General features: G+C 34.3%; 1 protein-coding gene across 5 annotated transcripts in view; it reads left to right on the top strand.

Annotated features, from left to right (window-relative positions):
- LOC119635272 (ATP-binding cassette sub-family C member Sur) overlaps positions 1-22,265 on the top strand; it is a 53,131-nt gene that overhangs the window by 6,582 nt on the left and 24,284 nt on the right. For 4 of the 5 annotated variants that reach the window (XM_038029988.1, XM_038029986.1, XM_038029989.1 and 1 more), the window contains exons 2-9: positions 5,334-5,644; positions 5,705-5,880; positions 11,169-11,387; positions 12,279-13,233; positions 13,738-13,841; positions 15,137-15,274; positions 15,617-15,779; positions 15,861-16,758. In XM_038029988.1, the coding sequence (XP_037885916.1) occupies positions 5,334-5,644; positions 5,705-5,880; positions 11,169-11,387; positions 12,279-13,233; positions 13,738-13,841; positions 15,137-15,274; positions 15,617-15,779; positions 15,861-16,758 (2,964 nt within the window). The remainder of the gene's footprint in view (positions 1-5,333; positions 5,645-5,704; positions 5,881-11,168; positions 11,388-12,278; positions 13,234-13,737; positions 13,842-15,136; positions 15,275-15,616; positions 15,780-15,860; positions 16,759-22,265) is intronic. The other variant, XM_038029987.1, reaches the window with a different exon arrangement.

Genomic DNA, 22,265 nt, shown 5'->3' with positions numbered 1-22,265 from the left:
GAATGTTCAATGAAATGTATACAAGCATGTACACATAGAAGCGACACTAGGCGCTGCATTGTCCTGTATACAATTTTAGGAAATTCCTTTCGCTTTTGAGACGAGAAAAAAATTGAAACAATAAAAAAAAAAAAAAAAACTTTATTAATTACTTTTTAGTCTTTAGTCGTGAAAAACGGTAAACAATTGATATTTGTAAATTGTAAATGTTTCAGACTCCATCGAAAAATGAATGTAAAATATGGATTTTATTATATTTGTTTTCATCGGCAAGGCAAGGAAAATTTTTTGTTCAGTATTTTTTAAAATAATCAAAAAAATGCATTCATTGTATTTTGTAGATTTTTAATGGTCTGTAAACATATTGATAAAATTGTACAACGAGAGATGTACAGATGTCCTTATATTCATATATTCACCTGCCAACTGATAATTAAGTATCAAAACTTGAACGTTCATTACTGCAATATATAACACAATATGTATGTACACACGGTAGATTAAAAACTTCTAAGATTAACACAAAGTTAATAAAAAAAATAGCGATTTTTTCAACTCAAACTCAAATTTAAATAAAAGAATGAATATTGTAGTGAATTATATTTTTATATCCATCATCGAACGATGACGGCATCAGATTGTAAATTAAAGCATGTCCGTCTGACTGTGTAATGCTCGTTGTAAACACTCTGCGGCCGAAAAAATGAAGTTATCGACCTCGAATTTGGCAGACACTTTGGAAGTTCTTGCATACAGGTTGGAATTGAAAATGTACCAAACCGGTCGAAGGACACGTCCACAGCAGAAACGTAAACTGAGTGCACCTCTCTCTTTCGAAAGGAATATAAAGTTGGTTTTTGCTCATTATTAATAAAATGTAGCAGATAAGTGTACAAAAGTCTGTCCATTCGTCTGATCATCCTGTCTATCTGCGCAACTGTGTAGTGTTTGTGGTAAACGTTCTCTCGCTAGCGAAAATGAGGACATCGTCAACAAATTTGCAAAAGAATTTCTCCAAGAACGCGTCTGTAACGCCCACACGCGACAGTTCGACAAAAATTTTTGTTTTGAAAATCGAAAAAAATCTATCGCGTCCGCTGCATATTACGGAATATGAAAAATTAGATTTTTCACATATTTTGTCTGTTTAGTATAACGGTGTAACGGGTATAAGAGATTCGGTTACCACCGAACGAAATATATTCCACATTTAACATTATTCAAAAAGAGTTTCACATGTAAATTGAAGCAAAAACAATTAGCGAAAAGAATATTTATAGCGAGGGAGTATTCAAAATGTCTCAGCTTCTATGAATCACTGAAGTATTTAGTTGTCATCTTGAAATCGGGAGTTTTTTACATTTTGTTTTAGTTAACATCATCACATATACAGTTTCCAAAGAGTACAAAATGGCGAAGTCGTCAGCCGACTCGATTGCTTGATTTTTGCGGCCAGGAAAATGCTTAAAATAGACATTACACAGTCGGACAGACGGACGGACGATTCCGAATTTGATGCTGATCAAGAATATGAATACCTTATGGGGTCTGCGAAACTTTCTTCTGGGCGTTGCAAACGTTTTCGCAAAATGAATATATCCCTCGTCCTTCGGTGATGAGCACAAAAATAATGCTTGATCCGTAAGGTCTCCACTGGAGCACGTTTTACATTGCTTTGTCTGCGATGTTGCATTTTTGTAGATGCAATATTAGCGTTTTGCACTAAGGGATCTAGGTCGGGACTTTTGGGACTCACTTAAACTTATATCTACCCCATATGGAAATAGGCTATGGTTTATAGCCTTATTGTGACTGGAGAAGCGCATGGATTAAAAGTATTTCCTTGTCAGCAAAGTTGATATGTTATGAGTCTCTTCAGTGGTAGCGCATTGCCGATGTCGCATTTAAAGTAACGCTTTTAGTCGTTAATGTCACTTTACAATCCATCTATATACTAAAGGGCGATCTTCTGATCAACTCCCAAGCAAATTCAGTTTCCTTCTCATATGTGATATTTTACCACGTTTTGTGTTTGCTGTCGTTGTCGTGGATACTGCCGCTCGTGAAACATTGAACACTTCAACTCATTTTGCCGCAGGCGCTCTTGCTAACCGAGCACCAGCGAAGTCTGAGAAATTAAGCGTTTCACCCTTCCCAAGCACAAAGTGTACAATGAGTGCCTACGAGGCTTGGCACGTATACATATACGCACCGCATCATTTAGCAGCAAGAAGATGGTACTCTATCATATAACGCTTACATTATTTTGTCCACACCCCGCTATATATTTTTGTGGTTTTTTCGTCTATTTAGTTACTTACAGATTTTTTAGTTTCAATACCATTTTCCTCCCGCTAAGCCTATAGCCAACAGTTTATCGAATTCAACGGAATAGCTATTGCAGCCGAATTTAATGTATACGAATAAATGAATTGATTATCCTTGCAATGACAATCCATGCATTCTCTTAGTTCATTGGTTTTTTTTAAATGAATTTTAACAGAATTAATATTCATTCGAAACCGTATTGTGGCTTTTAATTCTTGCTTATTATAAAGGCCGTACAAATCGTGGGTTTCCGCTTTATAAGCTTCAAGGAAATAACTGCGCACTACTGAACAATGGAAATTTTTCTCATGCTGATATCGTGGCTTGAAAGACGGCATAAAAGAGACAAAAATTAAAATCATTTTCCTTTTATTAATAATGGACCGCAACGTAAATGGAAACTTAATCAACTAATGGCTATTCATAAATTTGACTGCATACTCTTGTTGAATGTCTTGGCATTGCATACTATTTTTACCTCCTTTTCATGAAAAGATGGAAAGATGTATTAAACATATAAGAATTCAGTTTAGGGTTAAGCCAACGATATAAAAAACAAAATTTTATTCCACACAGTATGTCGTCAAAGGGATGCGCTCTGTGTTGTTTAACAAAGCGTGAGCTAACAAGTTCTGCTTGTTTAAGGATTATAGGAGACGGATCTAGATGACAGGTATCTGCAAGTCGACCTCGTCTATAATACTATGTGTGCATTCGATATTTCCGTTGACTTGTTTAAACGTTTTACCATAATTGTCTCGTTTCAATTAAAAAGGAAAATCTCAATTGATGGTTTGAAAAGGAAATGTATTCTCACATACATAGACAGCATCGCCTACTTATTGGCAGACACAAGCTCACATTGCACTGCTGTTCATCGGAAATTAGTGTCTTAAATAAACTTATATTTTATCAATTGAGAGTTTGAAAAGAATGTGTGCGATTCTCTCTGAATGAGTATTGCTTCCTAAGACTGACCGCAAAACATAAAGCGACAATGAGTCTCTCACAATATCTTCGCTCCTCGAAACAAAAACTCCCATATATATAAAAATCAATAATAAGAACAAAACGAAACTAAAATGAAATAAATTAATAAAAACAAATAGTAACAGCGGAGCCGAACAAAGACGACAATTAAACATACCTACACCGTTTCGTCTAATTTTTGCGATAAATTTTTAAAAAATTACATCTTGTCTCCACATAAAGGTTAACCTTTCATAGGAACCCTTAGTTGAGAGGAAGCGCACAGAATGAGAACTGACTTGGTCCAAATTTAGCATTTTCTTATCAAAAATCTTTTTATCAATATTGTGCCCCTATTTTGTTCACATAGTACTAAAAATTACACTTCCTTGCTATATAGAATCGTACTTTTCATAAGACTTCTTGTACGGACGTCACCTTGAAGTATTAAAAACTAGAAATTTTTGTTATAAAAGGGCTTATTTCTCGTAGGAGCATAGGCATATGGGCCCAAATCTATTTAGTGACCCGCCCAAAATAAGGCTTTAGATAGGGAGTGATGCACAATGTAATTAATTTTCAACCAGATTAGTCCATGGATTAAACTACGCGAGTGCAACAAATTTGGTCAAAATCTCAGAAAGAGCGATCTATAGGCGGAATTCCGAAATAGATGGACGAACCTCAGTGGCGCTGGTCGACAGGCAGTTTAAATCCATTTACGAAAAGTTTTTGAATTCATCCGCAAGCACCGGCTTTAATTCCCCCTAAATGTTACTTGCATTTGTACAAAATTAATATGTCCCGTAGCACTAGTGCTGTAGGACAGAAAGATACCTAAAAGAAATTAACTCGTGGTCTAAAAAAAAAACAAATAAACCTTTTGTGTCTTGGTCCTCGGTGAAGATGGCAAAAGTGCAAACGGCTTTGCCAGCAATTGGTAATTGCACTCTTCCTCTCATGAGGACAAAAGTGTAGGAAATAATTGTCAACATGTCCTTGGGATTGCTCAAAGTCATGTATTGCTTGGGATCCACAATGTCTGTGTTAGACTAGAAGAAAATTAGTTCAGGTAATTTACTAAGCGAGGCGTATACGACGATCTGGCAAGAAGATTAGTGAATTTTTGGACGCCGTCGCAAAAGGATGTTTCGCTCTGAGGCTTCCATTTTGAGGTGATGAACCGACTGTTTTGTAGGTGTAATTATCTGCGAACTTCAATGCATGTAGGAATTGCTCTTAACACTTCCAATACATTAAAAAGGTCTCGTATGTTGTGGTCATCATCACTTAGAGAACAAATAGTTTTTAATATAACGCAAGAGAGAATTTAATTAATATTTGTTTTATTTACAAAAATTACAAAAATTGTACACATCTTTTAATATATATAGATATTTTTAGAGCGTTTTCGCGTTGGGCAAATAATCTCCTTCGTGTATAACAGCTTCTTACCATTGTTAAATAGAGTGGCGTGAATGTTGTTCCCTACATCGCTTCTGCTTATGCTAAGGACTAATTAAAAATTAGGGAATTTTTTGTTTCTAACCGCGAAATATTACTCAAATTTAGTTTTACATAATCCATCATACATAATTTGTGGAAAAGGTGTATTAAGTTTATCAGATGAGCTGGGTTCTCAAAGTAATGATTTGATATATAAATTTGTTGTTCGACCCGTCCTTCGCAACTTTCCCTATGAAAGTAAGCTTTTATGTAGAACAACAGAATCTAGTTTTTGTTAGTTTATGACAAAACTAAGTGGAGTATTGCATTAGGCAAATGGTGTAGTCTATTCAGTTATCGACTACAACTTTTTAATCAACAAAAAAAAAAAAAACTTTTCATTATTCCGTGTTCCTGTGTTCCTTTTTTTTGGGTTTATCAAGTGCTATACTGATCTTTTAATGTAGTCGACAGTCTCAGATGGTGGTGCTATAAGACTTTAATTTTTGAAATTATTCCTTTGACGAAATTAATTATAATAACAGCTGGTAATAATAATATTTTGTATATCACATTCTTTTAACTGGTAGGTGTCATAAGTCATTGTTAACATTTCATAATGTGCGAGCTGCTGTGGCTATCATTTTATTGGCTATTAATTCGATAGAATTAATACGTGCCCTAATTATCGTTGAACCGGATAATGTAAATATTACTTCATCGGTTAATAGCGATAATAATTCGTCTTATCCCGAATTTCAACGGTTGGAAGCAAATAAACGCACGGATCATATTACCATTGTGATTGGTAAAACGACGCTGGCAAATGCCTGGGCAGCCATAAGCTTAACGCTTATGTTAATGTGGTATCATCGGGTTGTTGAGTTGAAAAAGTCAGTGGGTAAGTGAAAGTAATCGTGAAAACAGCTAAACTTTGCATAAATGTTTTTTTAATTTTCAGAATTTTTGTACGTTAGCTGCACGATGTCTACATTAATATTTATTTTACGCATTTACGAATTGGTTGAAATTATTTGCTACGAATCCGTTTGGGAATTGGAATCCTCTCTACAAACATTTTCTGCTCTCTGTGTATTGAGTATTGGATTTATCGATGGCTTTACTGTCTATAAAGAGGTGAGTGCTTTACAACGTTTGATTAAAGGAGAAACAAAATTGCATAAAGGTATAACACTAATGTTAAATTTATAAATTTTATTTAAAAAAATTTAATTAATAAACATCTATGTATTTATCAATTGCATACCTGACAGATGTAAACTTGCATTAGCTTTATTAGGAAACTAAATAAGAATAACTAATAAGAAATAAGCAGATAATGGTTTCTTTTGACAAATGCCAGAAAATCAATAAAAAAAAGACGCAAGAAAATTATATTTGACTGCGGTCGAGTCGTTTATACCGTCTTTCTGCTGAAAAGAGATGCAAAAAGAAAAACAAATGAAATCTCGATACTTTTTTTCTTAATGCTTCTCTTTCACCCACTTTCAGCATCATTCTGCTTGCGGATCATTATCACTATTCTGTATGTGCATCAATTTTTATCATAAAATGCTAAAAACTAGACCTTACCTATGGCAAAGAGGTTTCTTTTTATTCATAAAACTGCTTTTTTAAAATAGGATGTTCTATGGGTACTGGCCGTTCAAATTTTTCCATTCAATTCATTTTCAATTGGGTTTGAAACTAAATTTTAGTGTGTGGGATGAAGAGATAGGCTTGGATTGATTCGGAAAATTATTTTCAATGGAAAGGTCTAACTCAATCAACTCTGGCCACAGCACAAACTTAATACCCTTTTATCACAATTGATTTATAGTCATTAAACAAACGTAGGCACGGACGGACTATAGAGCATGGCTAAATCAATTGCCAAGCTTACGTAATTTCTTTAGTATTACAAATAAAATGGGGCCTAGGAATTTTTTATATGACGATATGACGAGTGCTCAGTCGGTAAAGGCAGGTAGTACTTGTCCATTGGGCACACGCCCACGCTCACGCTCAGGTTACGCTCGTCACCAACCCCATATCTTTTTCTTTCGCTCCTTCCTTCTGACTATGTTAGACGAATAGGAGATATCCTCCGCTGAGTGACTGATCATGTTAAAAAATGGAAAACATTCAGCGCAAAGCAGGAAATGCTCACCTATAACTTAGAAACTTGGAATCGACATCTTTATATCAAAGCTTACTTGAGTTACGTAAAGAAATTGTTAAATCCCTTAGGTATTTTACCTTTAGGTGAACAGAAATCACGAATCCGAAGTAATATTCGCTACCAAACGTGACGAAAACTCAAACCCACCTTGAGAAGTGAACGTTTGCCTTTCTTTCATTCTTTTAAATTTTTCGTTTATTCGTATTTTGTTGATATTTACAGGAACATGTGGTACTTTATTCGTTTGGCTTATTATGAGTTACTTCGCTTACTCCGTTTTGTGTGAGATTGGTTTATGTAATAGTGTAAGAAAAGCAGCTTCGAAAACAAAATCGCTTCCATAAATAAACAACGACAATTACGATTCAAGCTAAATCCCTTTTTCTCCATCTCCCTTTAACAACTATGCACAACAGAGATTTATGTGCGATACAAGATACGGATGAGATATAGATACTCAAGCAGAAATAAAGCAAAAATGATAAAACAGAAGGATGCGATTTGCTCGAGGACTGGGATTTGGTTTATTATTTATGCATGTAACTGTGTGTGCTTTTCGCCCATATTTTGGTATACCGTGTTGTGTTATTAAAGTGCTGTCGATGAATAGCAAATTATAACGTGAGAACAACGCTATTATCTTGACATATGGATATGCAGTAGTTTGTGTGTGTGTGCGTGTGTGTATGCTTTTTTTGCGTATTATACCTTTGCCACGTTTTTTAGGTATAGGTAGGTATTAAGCGAATATTTTTAGTTTCCTTTCTACTGCTTTACGATAAACCGCCAAAGTACTGCTTAACCTCAATTAATATATAAACACTTGAGAAGAACAAGTGGAATACATCTGCGAACAGCACTACTGCAGTTAAGAATAAATTTGTAGGCAAAAATAAAAAATTCCAAAAACAATATTAGCTTCCGTTTTTGTTTTGCATAAAAAGAAATAAATACAAAATCTTCATTAGTTTTGGGATGAATTTTATGGGCACGCCATTTAGCTTGAGTGGGCCAATCATTTGATATTAATTTTACAGGAAATTCTACAAGTATAGGTTGTCTTAATTAATGCCTTGCAACTCTAGAGCATTCCTTAAAACGGCAATGAAAGTGAAAACTTGTAAAAATTGACGTGAGATGTGAGAAACGGAAATATCCCTAAAAGTATACTAAAAACTTTCAAACGTTTGCTTTAATTGCTTACCTTTATCGCATGCTAACTTGCCAAAATTGACGTGAGCCGTGAGAAATTGAAATAATCCTAAAAATATACTAAAAACTTTAAAATGTTTGCTTTAATTGTTTACCTTTATTGCATGCTATTAACAAACGGAAACGAACGCATACGACTTCTATGTATGTAATTCCATGGCGTTGTTCTTTCTCGAGCTGATGTTGTTCGGGATTTGAAATGCTTCTTCTAGATAATGTCGCTTTTAAGTTTGTTATTTAAATTACTATTTTTCCCTAAATTCGATTATTTAATGGCTTGCGAAGGTAGTTCGACTGCAACTTGCATCAGCCTTTTTAATGAATTTCTTTCTTTATTATGAATGGTATGCTTATGTATTATTCGGTTATTTCCAGTAAACGAAAATAATGAAGAAAAAAAATATAAACATTTTTTTTTTTTGCCAGTTTTTTATGAAATTTTAATTTCTGTCTTGCAGAGAGCCTCTAGGATTTAATATTAACTCTTGGCTATGGGCCTCTCTTTCTCTATTATCAAAAGCAAATTGCAACCGCGCAAAAATGCAATGTCTAGGTAAAAATGTATTGTAGAGCGATGCATTTGTATGAAATTTTAAAATTTCCCGCTTTGCATTAAGTTGAGCACTTGGAATAATAAATGAGTCCGAATGAGCTTTACATTTAAGTTAAGCAGCGGAAAAATACTTAGCTATTGAGTTTTTTCCGCTACGTTGGCAGTGAAATTTACATGTTTTGTTGTTTGTTGCTTGTGTTATTCTTTTCATAACACGTATACATAATTATACCGTTTTTAGTTTTAGTTTTACCTCTGTTCTCGGTGATGAGGCGGTTTGCTTGCAAGGGACATTAGGGGATTAGCTAAAGTGGTCCTTGCCATACAATTTTCTGATGTAGTCGTGCACGTAATACGAACACTTTATAAGATAAATATTTGATGCGAATTTTACAATCGTAATGACGAATTTCAGGATGGAAACTGTAGCGATAACTAAAAAGAAAAATGAACATAAACACTCAGTTAATTATAGACAAAGTATTAAAATTGCAAAGTTTTTTTACAAGTCGTAAGCGCGTATTTGTCTCTCGGTAGCATTACAAGTTTCAATCTTATTTTGTTTTGAAATGAGTTCTCCCTTGCATTCCTCTGGGTATTATCAAATCAATACGCCTCACGCAATACACTCCAAGGTAGGCAAACAAAAGTGTTCGGAGAGGAAAAGATGATTTTCAAATTTACATAAGTTATAAGAATAACAAACTGTTTGGAAACTCAATTACATTAAGGAAGCACTAGATAGGTTCCTAATGCCAAGTGAGTCTGACAATATTATATTTGGTAAATCAAAGTCCGTAGCGATTTTTTATTAAAATTTATAACCTTTTGCCGTTTTTGTGGTAAAAATATTATGTAATTGCTCTACAATTTCTGAAATTTCTAGACGACTGATCCAAGTGATTTTTACTCTTTTACAACCAGATTTACACTGTTAATAAACATTCGCAGATAATGAACGAAGTGGCAAAAGGATGGGCGAAGGTTTGGACTATATGTTGGCTTAAACAGAATTTCGTACAATTTTGTATTCCATTAAAGATATGATGGTCTGGTTATCACGCTCTGTTCTTGTTAATAAGATCTGCACGCTTTGCCTCAATTGCGCTCTTTAATCGCATTAGTTGCTTAGAGTAGGAATTGGGACGAATCGTGTTTCGAGGTTAAACCGACTCACTCTATGTGATGCTTTTCCAATTTCAAGTATTGTTTTAGGTGAACTCAGCACGGACTTTGTAACTGTTGGCCCAACTTCATCCATTTTTGAATTACGATTTTTTCGCACACTATTGTTGTATACAATCAACTTTTCATCGTCCGGTGTTAATTTTTTTAAAAACAACTAAATTTTGTTTTGCTTCAATAGCGCAGATCAAAATTCGGCCGTTTGCAGTTTTTCACTATCAAGACTCTTTTCGGCATTCAGTCTTCTGCAAATGTTTCAAAGTTGACTTTGTTAGCAATGCTTAGATCCCATGCGATGTTGCCAACTGAAATGTGCCGATATATGTCAATGTTTTTGAAGACTCTCAGCGAGGGAGGGCGTCGTTTCTATAACAATGAAATTTCAAGAGCGATGATGAGCAACACCCTACTTTTGCCTTGCCAGAGTTACGCAACATTTCAAATATGTTTTAGACAAATAGTCGGGAACTTTTTCTTTAACTCAATTTTCAATACTTGATCAATTTTAGACGTTAGCAGTACAACGTTTGATTGTTTTCGTCTGCAGATATTGCTAGAGAAGGTTAGCTTTCAATATTGAGATCAACTTGAGATTGTTGGCATCTCAAAAACTTAACTGCTTGATATACAGATATACAGAACAAGTAAGAAATTTAAAAAAGTGATTGGGATAAAATTTATCTTCCACCTTTTACTTCACTAAAAAGTATTTTTAACAAAATTTAATCTACCACGTCCTGCCGTCCATCGTAATTAATTTGGAATTAACACATTGAGCTTTTCGCATTCTATTCTCCAAGCCCTTATATTTGACACCCACATGGATGGTATTTCTAAGAAAAAATTTAACCGCCGCGTTGTGCGGTTCACCACAATTAATGTAAAGTTAACTTCTAGCTTGTCGCATTCTACTCTTTAAGTCCTTTTATTTGAAATCCATATCGACGGTATTATTAAGAAAAAATTATTCCGCGGAGTTGCGTTCAGTTTACAATGCGGGTTTGTATTTCGTATACCAACATGCGCGAAATAACTTTCAGTATTTCTATCAAATTTGAAGTCGAAATGCTCCTTTCCTTCGACCAGGAGAGTATAAAAAATACACGTTACACAGACTTATAGACGGAGAGACATGGCTTGGCATATATGTGCACCTTGGAATATATGTATAGTACATCGTTGTCCTTCTGTGGTGGGTATAAAAAGGGTATTTTTTTTTCTTTTAAAATAAATATTTTTTAAGTAAACATAAGAAATAAAAGCACATTTATTTTGATTTGATTTTATTTTCAGCGCTATCGTTCCGATTATTGCGAAGATTACGAACGCATCGGCTATAAGCACACTTTAGCAACATTTTATTCAAAAGCTTTCTTTTGGTGGCTAATGCCGTTACTGTGGCGGGGTTCTAAGAAGCCTTTAGAGCTGGAGCATTTGGGACAAATGCGAGTAGAGGACAGTGCTCGTGCACATTATGATCTTTTCTTGTTAACGTATAAAACCGCGAAGGTGGTACGTAAAATTTATAATAAATCGAAATCGATATCACGAATTACATCGGCCTCTTTCTTGCATAACAATACCTTGTGTGGGTACCAGCAAAGCTTTCAAATGAGAATTGTAGCGAAATTTTATTTTCTACCGTCAATTGATTGACTCAGTTAAGTGAAGTCATTTTCCATTTCATTTTGTTATATGACTGCGGGACTAATCATTGATCAAAAGACGGTTTGGGATCATTTGTTGGGCGCAATATGAATTAAAAGCGAAAAAGTGCATTAGACCGAAGTTTCGTCCGCGACTTGAAAGCAAATCGGCTCAAATTCTAAGAGACCTATAATGGAAGAAAAAAATGGGTTACGTACAAAAACTTGATCGGATTGGTTGTCAATAGCTAATGCGATTCAAGCGCGCAATTGAGGTAAAGGTTCTAAAGTTGATCAGTAAAAAAAGCGCTTCCTTTTTCACGATATTTGCCACACCTACATAGGTTTTTCATAGTACAAGAAAAATTTAGAAAACTCGATTGTGAATTTCCATACAACCACACCAAGTAGCTCCGATCTTGTCCGTGCGGCTACCATTTGTATCGCTCTGCCGAGTCCTCTTAACGGCTTGATGATGTCATTTTGTTTTTTGCCCAAAAATTCCAGAATTTCGGTAGTTATGGTATGATTGTTTCGTCAAGAAGATTGCAAAGGCTATCGACTAAAATGGGTCTAAAATATATAGAGAAAACACTTTTATCTCTGATTTTGTGACTTCACAAAACGAAAAGACCCAAAAGCAAGTAAGGCTACATGGATGGTGTAAAGTTTACTAACCTATGCTACGCTTAGCATTGTGTACCTCAAGTACTCAAAATGAAAATTTCTTTTATTTTTCCGGTCGCTTGTTTTAAAGAAAAATGACGATAAGACGCCTTCATTGTGGTCGTGTTATTTAAAGAGCAGTTGGCGTACATTCATGCTAGGCGGACTACTCAAGCTTTTTGGAGATTTATTTTCGATAATTGGCCCATTGGCAATACAACAAATTGTTCAATATATTGAGGTGATGTATGACTTGCATCTCAACGCTTTGCAAAGACAAATGAATAATGGCACTAGTGGCCCTGGTAAGGTATCAATTACTGCAGAGAAACCATTATTTGCTTTAAATAATGTTAAAGAATGGTTCAATGCTAGTACAGATAATGATAGCAATCATATAATCGGTACAAATTCAACTGTTGAACCTATGTTAAATTTGTACATTAATGCAGCAACAATGAGCAACAACTTTAGCATGGATAGTGTTAACGCAAGTAACAGCAACTTTACTCAAATATATAATCAATTGTTGAACGTCATTCATTATAATTCTGATAACGACATTAGTAACAACAGTCGACCGATTGCTATGGCTACTGAAATAAAATTTTTCCACGCTACATGGCTAGATTTGCTGACGAATGGATGGGCAATTGCCTGGATTGTCTTACTCGCCGCTTTAGCCCAGGGTGCATTATCGCAAGCATCTACCCATATACTGAATATGACTGGTTTGTACATTAAGACATCGCTACAAGGTTTAATATACCGTAAAACGTTACTGTTAAATTCCGAATGCATCAACAATGCCAACACTTCAATTAATGCTTGGGCAGCATGCATAACGAGAGAAACAGCATCCGGTCGAAATAGTCTTAAATGCAACCATGACAATGTCATGTGTAAATTATCGAAAGACAATAAGCAGCTGAAAATGAACGTTTCAACAACAACAACAACAACAACAACAAAAGCAACAGACAAAGCTGATGATTGCAGTATAGGGAGCAAAGGTACCGATAATAGTAAGGTTAAGGCTGATGGTGGTAAGTCGTATGCTTTGTTTAGATGTCATTTGTTCACATGTTCACATGTTTTTAGAGTATATTGAGTTCGAATTTTAATGAGGTTAAAGTAATCAATTTTTGAGAGTTTGAGCAAAGAGAGGAGCCGAGGAGAGCTGACAGATACTACATAGTAATCAGACAGACAGAGAAATTTTAAAATTTTTGTAACCCTTCGAAAGTGCGCTAACAAATATTGAATAAATTGAATGAATGATACGATACTGTGCAACGAATTCGAAATTGAAAAAACGATATTCTGTTGATTTGGAGAAGAAAAACATTTTGCCTCAATTAGAAAATGGCGTACTTCCCGCGAATAGTTAATAAACTCGAATATTTTAATAAATTCGAATATTTTAATAAACTGCATGCACATATTGGAAATTCATATTTATAAATTTATTTATTTCGTTTTATTTATATATTCCCCTTTCGGTCCTGCTTTCAACATATTGCAACATCAAATATGTTTTGGCTGTTAAGCTGTAAACGATGTTGGTGCCATTACAAACCTAATGTCCGAGGATACATTAAATATAATGTCATTCTTTTGGATAGCACATTACGTATGGGCAATACCATTAAAAGTGAGTAACGACTTTTGCACAGACAAATATAAATTTATAATGTAAAGAAAACAAAAAAAACTTTTGCAACAAATTTTTGAAAATAAATTGAGATCGATGCAATAATACGTAATTGAAAAAGGATTAAAAATGTATGTATGAAACTATCATTGAAAATAAACAAATTTAAAAATATTTTTAAAGAAGAAGCAACGCATAAATAAATAAATAGTAAAATGTATTGAAAATAGTTAGTTGAGCGCTTTTAATGCTTCTTGGAGGACTTTGTTACAATACGCTGGTGTGCTCAAAAGAAAAGAAGATGACTTTTTACATTTCGTGGGCGACATTATCAGTCATTTTGCATTTTCAGTTTTTGTTCCTGACAGATGCAAGTGTTAGTGATTGAAGAATTTATATTAGATTTTGTGTGAAAAATAGCATAATGGGAATGGCATATGGCGAACCTAAAGGTTTTTCTAAAACAGGGAGACGCACTCAATTCTTGCAACCACGCAAAGGGTTGTTAGTTTGTCAATAGGTTTTCCAGACTAGATAACGGAATTACTGATACTTGTCAAACAGCTGGTTAGTGTAGCAATAAATCCCCCAGCAGGAAGCTTGTAAACTTCATAAAACTCGTTCAATCTTTTCGATGCTGTGCTAGGTTTAAAAACATATTTCATACGTATCCGCCCGCGTGTCAGAGTAGGCTAAGGATCTCGACTAACAACTCAATGATCGTGGATTGAAATCTTAAGTGCAATAGAGTTTTCAGCCTCAGATACTAGTCTTTGCTTACCAATCTGGCTAAATTAGTTATAATAATAATAATAATAGAAAAAATAAAATTTCCGTACTCACAACTTACTTATACTATAATATATGGTAGATATCTGTGTACGTAAAATCAAATAAGTGAAAAAATCCGAATTAAAATTTTATACATGCAGTATGAGCCTGCTGTTGTATGTGTATTACTACACAGATGCATTGATTTAAAAATTTCATTCGTTTTTATGATCATAGAATGAAAGGTTAGTTGCTTCTTTCATACTATTTTTGCAACTTTATTATCACTTAATTAATAATTTCAATGTTTCATCTTAAGAAAAATAAAACAATAAAACAATCCTACAAGTATATAGACTTCTAAGAGGATTTTTAGAATTTCATAAGAATTATATGTTTGGTTGTGCACGATGCAAATGCATTGTAGAAGAGTTTTTCAATTTCGATTTCATTATCTTCTGATAACATTGTTGAAGAGTTTTATCAGATATGAACTTTTTGCATTTTCACTCCCTTTTTTGTAGATTGCTGTCGTCATGTATTTATTGTACTTGAAATTGGGTATTAGTGCATTAATTGGATCGTTTGCCTGCATACTGACCATAACACCATTGCAATTTTTAATAGGTAAAGCAATGTCTAAGAACATGGAAATTATGGCGGTAAGTAGATAATGATGAAAATGAAATTTCTATACGAATCCATTTTATTTTAAAGATAAAACAAAATATATCTCTTCTTTGCAAAAGGCATTATTATTAGACCTAGTTACGCAATATTTTCCCCAAAGCAAATACAATTCTCTCTCTCTCTCTCTCTCTCTCTCTCTCTCTGCCTCACTCTTCTATTTGACTTAAAGTTATGTTGCAGTTACGTTTCATCTTCTTTCCTTTGTTTAATCTCATTTTTGAAACAATTTTAGTTTTTATTATAGAATAGTTTTGCGTAAAGAGTTTTAATTAAATTCAAGGCTTAAATTCGCTGGCGTTTTCTACTCTTCCTAGAAATGTACCGATTATCGCTTGAAAAGATTGTACGACACTTTCTTGGGCATAAAATTGATAAAACTGAATGCCTGGGATAAGATCTTCATTAAAACTATAACCGAGGCACGTAACAAGGAATTAATTTATTTAAACAGAGACTCATTGTATTGGACTTTATTGAGTAAGTGAATGCATTTTATTATATATTTATATTTAATTATCCATTTAAATAATAATTATTAAATTTTTTTTGTTTCTTTAGCAATTTTAACGCACACTTGCACCGTATTGATTGTGTTTATTACACTGTCGGTGTATGTGTACTTCGAACCATCAGATAATTTGGGTGGTCGTCAAGGCTTTACCGCCAGCCGGTTGTTTTCGGCTTTAGCTTTATTCCAGCAACTCACGGTTCCTTTATTAATTTTCCCCGTCACGGTGCCTATTGCGTTATCGGCTATGGTTTCAACGAAACGTTTGGAACGCTTTTTGGCCGCGACCGAAATTGAAAAACAATTTGAAGGTATCCGTAATATGGCTCGAATTTTAAGTAAAAGTGATGCCTCATTGGATGTGTATGAAATGCATGGCAAATCCAGTTCCTTACCAACGAATTGTTTAATAACCCAGCCTTCCGGTTCTGCAGTAACAATAGAAAAACAAAGAATTAATTTTAATATACCAGAAAAACCCGCTCCATTAGCGAATTCGGAGCCTCAAACTCCATTGAGCTCAGCCCATGGGCCAAAAGAATTTTTCTACGATGTTGATCATAAACGTATAACCAGCATACGTGTACGTAAAGAATTGCTTCGAAATACTCCGTATGTGGTTATAAGACCTAAAAAATTACATGCTGTAATTACTGTAGCTGGCAGTAAAGAGAAAACTTTACCTTCAAGTGGTCATAAGCAAACGGACTCTTGGCACAGGGATTCGCTATTGCTTAAAATGCCCGAGAACGTAGCAGTCTCTGTCCAGGATTGTAAATTTTCATGGAATCTTGAGAAAATTGAAAATGTGTTATACATAGATGAGATGATGGTGCCTAAAGGTAAATTGACAATGATTGTGGGCAAAAGTGGAAGTGGAAAATCTTCTTTGCTTTCCGCCTTGCTAATGGAAATGCCTTTAGTTGCAGGAGACATGATATGGAATAAGTAAGTACAGATAACATATTCGTGTATTCTCGTTTTGGCAACCGCTATCTCCCATGGTATCTTCTATGTATTAGTTTGTTGTTTTTCTTTTTTTCATTTTGAAATGCATTGAGGAAGATGATAAAAGTAGAAAGATTGGCATAATGATCTACATTACAAATCAGAGAGACGTTTCATCTTGATTTCTTCTTCATTTATACTGTGCAAAGTAAAAATGACGATAGAAGATTTTATACGAATTTTTAAATTAAATCGTAAACTTAACGCCACTCAAAAGCACTGCCACTTTTTCTTCATCCCTTTCCAATGTTAGTTTTTGTTCCATAGCTGTTTAAGATTATTTCAGAGACTGAACTTAGGTCCCTAAACGTGTCAAAAGAAACGCCTTAGAACATCAAGAGTTCGTGAAGTTATTTTCAAGTTCGCTTGCTATTTGTTTTGTGTGTTGTTTGTGACGTCTTGCTGAGCACACTCGGAGTAGAAATTTACTTTTAGTTTCCAACTTCCATGTTTCCGTTTGAAACGATTTTTCGGTACCGACCGACTGGCTAGTATGGCGATAAAGAGCGTATACCTTATTCGCGTATAACGTCAAGTTACACAATTAGTACATTTGTGGATATGTATGTAGAGGGTGGAGAGGGAAAATTTTGAAAAATTTTATTCTCCATACGTAATTTCATAATAATTTAAATTTTCTTTTTTTTCCCAACTGTGCCTAAATGCTGTGCAATGAAGGTTTATTATGTATTATGTACCCTTAGTACTGACCGCGGGCACACATTGTAATCTCGTTTGCCGTGGCGAACAGTGTCATTGATTTCGTTCTAGTTTTGTTCAAATTTATTTAAAACCAGCGCATACCGGCAAAATGTGTTTAATTTTTCCTAAACTAAACACCTAAACCACCAAACATATAAACCAAATGTATATATGTTCTATACCGTTAAACGAACATGAACATAAACAAAATCCCTTCTAAATATTTATATAATAAGTGCTTCTTTTCATGTTTTTCTGGTTTTCGCCACACATAATATATTAGACATTAATTAAACGTTTAGATGAACGGTGGGAGGGATTTGTACATAATAAATTCCCGGACACTTAATGTAAATCAGATTTTATATGTATTTAATACAAACAGGACAGAGAGCTACATTCACTGCACTCGCCTTGAATATCAATTATATTTAAGTGGTGTTTTCCTTTTTTCACTAAAACGCATCGAACTGATTTTTGGTAACTATCCGAGTTAAACTATAGACATCGTAAGTTATTGATTGAAAACACATACGCCTACCCAAATAAATTTTATTTTTTTTTTTCTTTCTGATTTATGAAAATTAGTCATTCACTAAAATTAGCGCAAAATTATATATAAAAGTAAAGATAATTCCCAAAGATACGATTCTTCGACGGATTTCGACTCCCGACTTATTCAATTGTTAATCCCTTATTTTCTTATTATTTCTTTGTGTGATCCTTATTCAGCGTGCATTTAGCTTTGTAGTTGCCAGATTTCATTTCCCCGTATATATATTAAAAAAGAAAAGGTGCTGGCAAGAATCTCCTAATGGCAAAAACATTTTCATAAATTACGCCAAAATCCGTTGAGGTTTTGCGGATGCATGTAATATTCAGGAGGAGTGGAAGACAAATCCAAAAAGGTTTAGTCTATGGATCCATCCCATGCAAACTAAGCCTTCACAAGGGAACGAAAATTATTTTTACTAAGAAAAAGATCTTTCGCAAGACTATTTCATATCGGTTCACCTTCTGGTTCCCCTTCCGTACAAGTGTGTAACTATGGTTTTATATGAAAATAAGATATGACTTTTGGTATTTCTTTCAGGAAAACAAATGGAGAGTTGTATTAGGGGATGTGACGTGCAGTATTTAATGGTCAGCCTTAGTCGCGTATCTCGTTTTTACTGCTTTATTAATTTTTTACAAAGGGATTGACCCAATTAGCACATCTACGTCCATCGTGAATATAATTAATGCATCAAACAAAAGCATTTAATTTGAAAGAGGAAAAAAAAAAAATACTAACTAACTATAATACCTTTACTCCACGCGAGGTTAACATACAATATTCATATCATACAAATGGATTGAATGAAAGTAATATGCAAGTAAGGGGACAAAGCATTACTGATTATATTGTAATATTTTCTTTATTAGTCCCATTTTAACTAAAAATTTAATGAATAAAGTTTTATGCCCGAATGTAATATTCGCTTACTCTATTTACATCTGACATTTCACAATTAAGTTCGCATCGTTGGATTGTGAATGTTATTCACAGCAGCGAATATCTTTATATATAAAAAAATTTAATAATGCTTTAGAATAGTGTTGTGATGTTGAAAAATGATTTCTTTTTAAAATTTTTCCAATTTTTTCACAAATCTCTTTTCAATAAAATTTGGAGGATTTTTTGTCTACTCTTTCATTTTGGCGAGTATCCGATTTACGACGTACCAATAAAACATATTTGATTAGAAGGAATAGCAAACGCTTTAAGTGCAAGAAATGAATGCTGGGACAGGTCTTGCAATGTGAGCCCGAGTAGCGATGACATAAAACCAATCTTTCGCTTATCGCGTAGTGGCTGTTGCAAGGAATGGTTTCTTTGGTTTGAAATAGCTGCTGACCCTTAAAAAGGGATACGCCTTAGGTGTTTGGCTTTATCGGTGATGTAAATGATTCACGTAGCTTGTGCTGCTTATCGTTGTCCTCGCTAAGCAAGAAAACTAACTTTTACCACAAATACTTGTTATCAGACACGAACTCAGGCGTTTTCAATAGTAAAAATACTTAGGACGCTGTTGCTTTCCCAAAAGCTTTTGAAACCCCGTAACAGGACAACATAGATTGAGCAAAAGGAATCAAAATCAGTGTAAAATGCTTTTTGCATATGACAGCTGTCTTTGCCTTACTGACTGCCTTCTAGTTCTAGCATTTGTTCATGAAAGCCGTTTATTTCTTCGATTGCGATAAGATTCAGATACACATTTACGTTTTATTTTGGCCTTTGCTTGCGGCCTTCTCAGTAGGGTGCAATTGACATTAGAAATCTATCCGCTGAATGTGGCGAAATAATAAATTGTCCATTGTCAATAAATAGTTGTCATAAGGCAAGCATGGCGCAAATTATAGACAAAATATAGATGTGTTCTTGACTACAAATCGTTGGCGTTTAGCCCAAAAGCAAAACTACAACTTGATGGAATTGCTGCTTATCATTGCGGTCGGTCTTACATATACTGCAAATTTTTACTACCATTTATTTTATAATAGGACATGCATGTTACTCAGCAGGAAGAAACCATTCACATGTACGCATACATACATATTTGTATGAGTATAAAATGCGAAATAAATTCAGTTTGAGCTGAACATTGTCCCTTTTTAAAAGAAGTCTTGAGGACACTATAAATACATAATAATACTTTACATTATATATATTCTTTATGGATTACGTAAAGATACAATAAATTATATATAAAATGTACTGGAGACGTGACCGACGAATTATATAATGTAATGCAAAATATTCTCATGCTCTCAACTCTCTTCTGCGCTTATTTTCATATAAAATATTTCGTAGAAAGATTTAAGGATATCTTCGATTCGCTAAGACCGACAATTCGTTCAGGAAAATTGTAATATAACTTTGTCCGCCACTCGAGCAGGGATAATATTACAATTTGTAGATAAATAGAGCAACGATTCAATAATATTTACACTTTGTGGACAAACGAAGAGATAAAGTTAATATACACTTTCGCTTTATTGGAAACATGAAAACATTTAGAGAGAGGCACTCGACTACTTGTTTGGTGGCATTCTTTTGTAACGAAAAAAATTACATTTATTGCGTTTAAATTGAATTTATGGCATTAAGTTGTAATTTCTATTTTATGGCTTTGGGTGCGGTATGCATCTTTACATAGATGCGTATAATTTATGAAGATTCTTGTTAAGATTGGTTTTTCTTCCCATTACCATTACAGTAACAAAATTATTTAAAGCAATATTTAATGAAATAATCTGAAGCATATTTACTTATTAAAAAACACTTATTGCGGTGTTCAGATAGATGAGAGATAAGTAGATAAGCAGATTGGTTATCAAGTATTCACATTAAGCAGATAGGCAGTCCTGCCGAGATGCTTCCGGTCAGCAAGGCTATTAGGGGAAATCTCATATACTACTGTCTTTCTTTGCGCAATCTGTACTGTTTCTTCTCGGCTTGCTATGCTGTTTAGATGATCGCATACTGTACACCAGTTGGTTGCCGAGCTATCCTTGGGCTTTGCCTCACTAGGATTTTTCGTTTGATCGTAATTTATATCGTACAACATTTATGGAATAAGTGAATTATAAGCAAACTTAAATAAACTTAACGCAGCACGAACAAAGGCTCCCTCTATAGGACCGACAAACAGATCTCCTTACTGAAGTTTGATTGACGTCTACTAAACAGTTTACGGAGAAATGGTTAAAAAACGAGGAAAATTAATTACGTTGTCATTCTGAAGTATGAAACTATATAACTTATGTGGAAATTGTCACGTTGTGATCTGATGGTAAAGAGATAAGCTTTGATTGTTGTTTCACTTCACTTTCGAAAAAATTTTTGGACAACGGTAAATTCTCTTTTAAGAAGCAAAACTATTGTACAGTTTTTATAATTTTCATACCCACCACTGTAAGATGGGTATGTACTCATTTTGCCTTTTTTCCGTAATTTATGTAGCACCCAAAATGAACGAAGCTTCAGAGACTCTATAAAGTACATATACTCTTGATCAACGTGAAATTCTAAATTGATTTAGTTATGTCTGTCCATCTGTCTGTGGTGTGTGTTGTTGGCACTCTCTTCTTCTCAAAAATGAAAATGTCGACTTCAAATTTGATAGTAAGAAAGGAAGTTTCTGAACACAAGCTGGCATTGAAGACGGGCCCATTTATTCAGAGCAGAAGCGTACAGTGTATCGTAAACTGAACGCAACTCCGTTTTTTTTAACAACAATAATTTTTGGATTTTTGCCCGTTATTCGGAAATTATCAAAATTAGAAGATTGAAATTATTTCCTATTTACTTTGCGAAACACTCTACCCTTTACGTCCAAAAGCGAAAGCAATCGCCCAAGCCCACACAAAGTTACGAGTAATTAAATTTTATTTTTTTCACCTTTTTGAGGTTTTATGCTTATTTGTCATAAGGCAAACAAAAAAGAATGTTTCAAAGTATTTTGTACACTCCTCTAATGGAGATATATTATCGGCCTAAGAATGGGTTAATGTTCAAATGAATATGGTGGACATCGCGATTAATTTTTCTTTAATAATACCAGCGATATGGGTATCAAATAAAAGAACTTGGAGAGTAGAGTGCGAACAGACTAGTGGCGGGTATGCGAGATTTGGTCCTCGTCGAATATAACTTTCTTACTTGTTTTTTTTTTTGGGCCAGGCAGACCCTTTGAACCTTT

Source organism: Glossina fuscipes, unplaced genomic scaffold (genome assembly GCF_014805625.2).
Source record: "Glossina fuscipes isolate IAEA_lab_2018 unplaced genomic scaffold, Yale_Gfus_2 26, whole genome shotgun sequence".
Taxonomy (NCBI): Eukaryota; Metazoa; Arthropoda; class Insecta; order Diptera; family Glossinidae; genus Glossina; species Glossina fuscipes.
The sequence above is the reverse complement of the archived record's forward strand: the minus strand, read 5'-3'. Positions and strand labels throughout refer to the sequence as shown.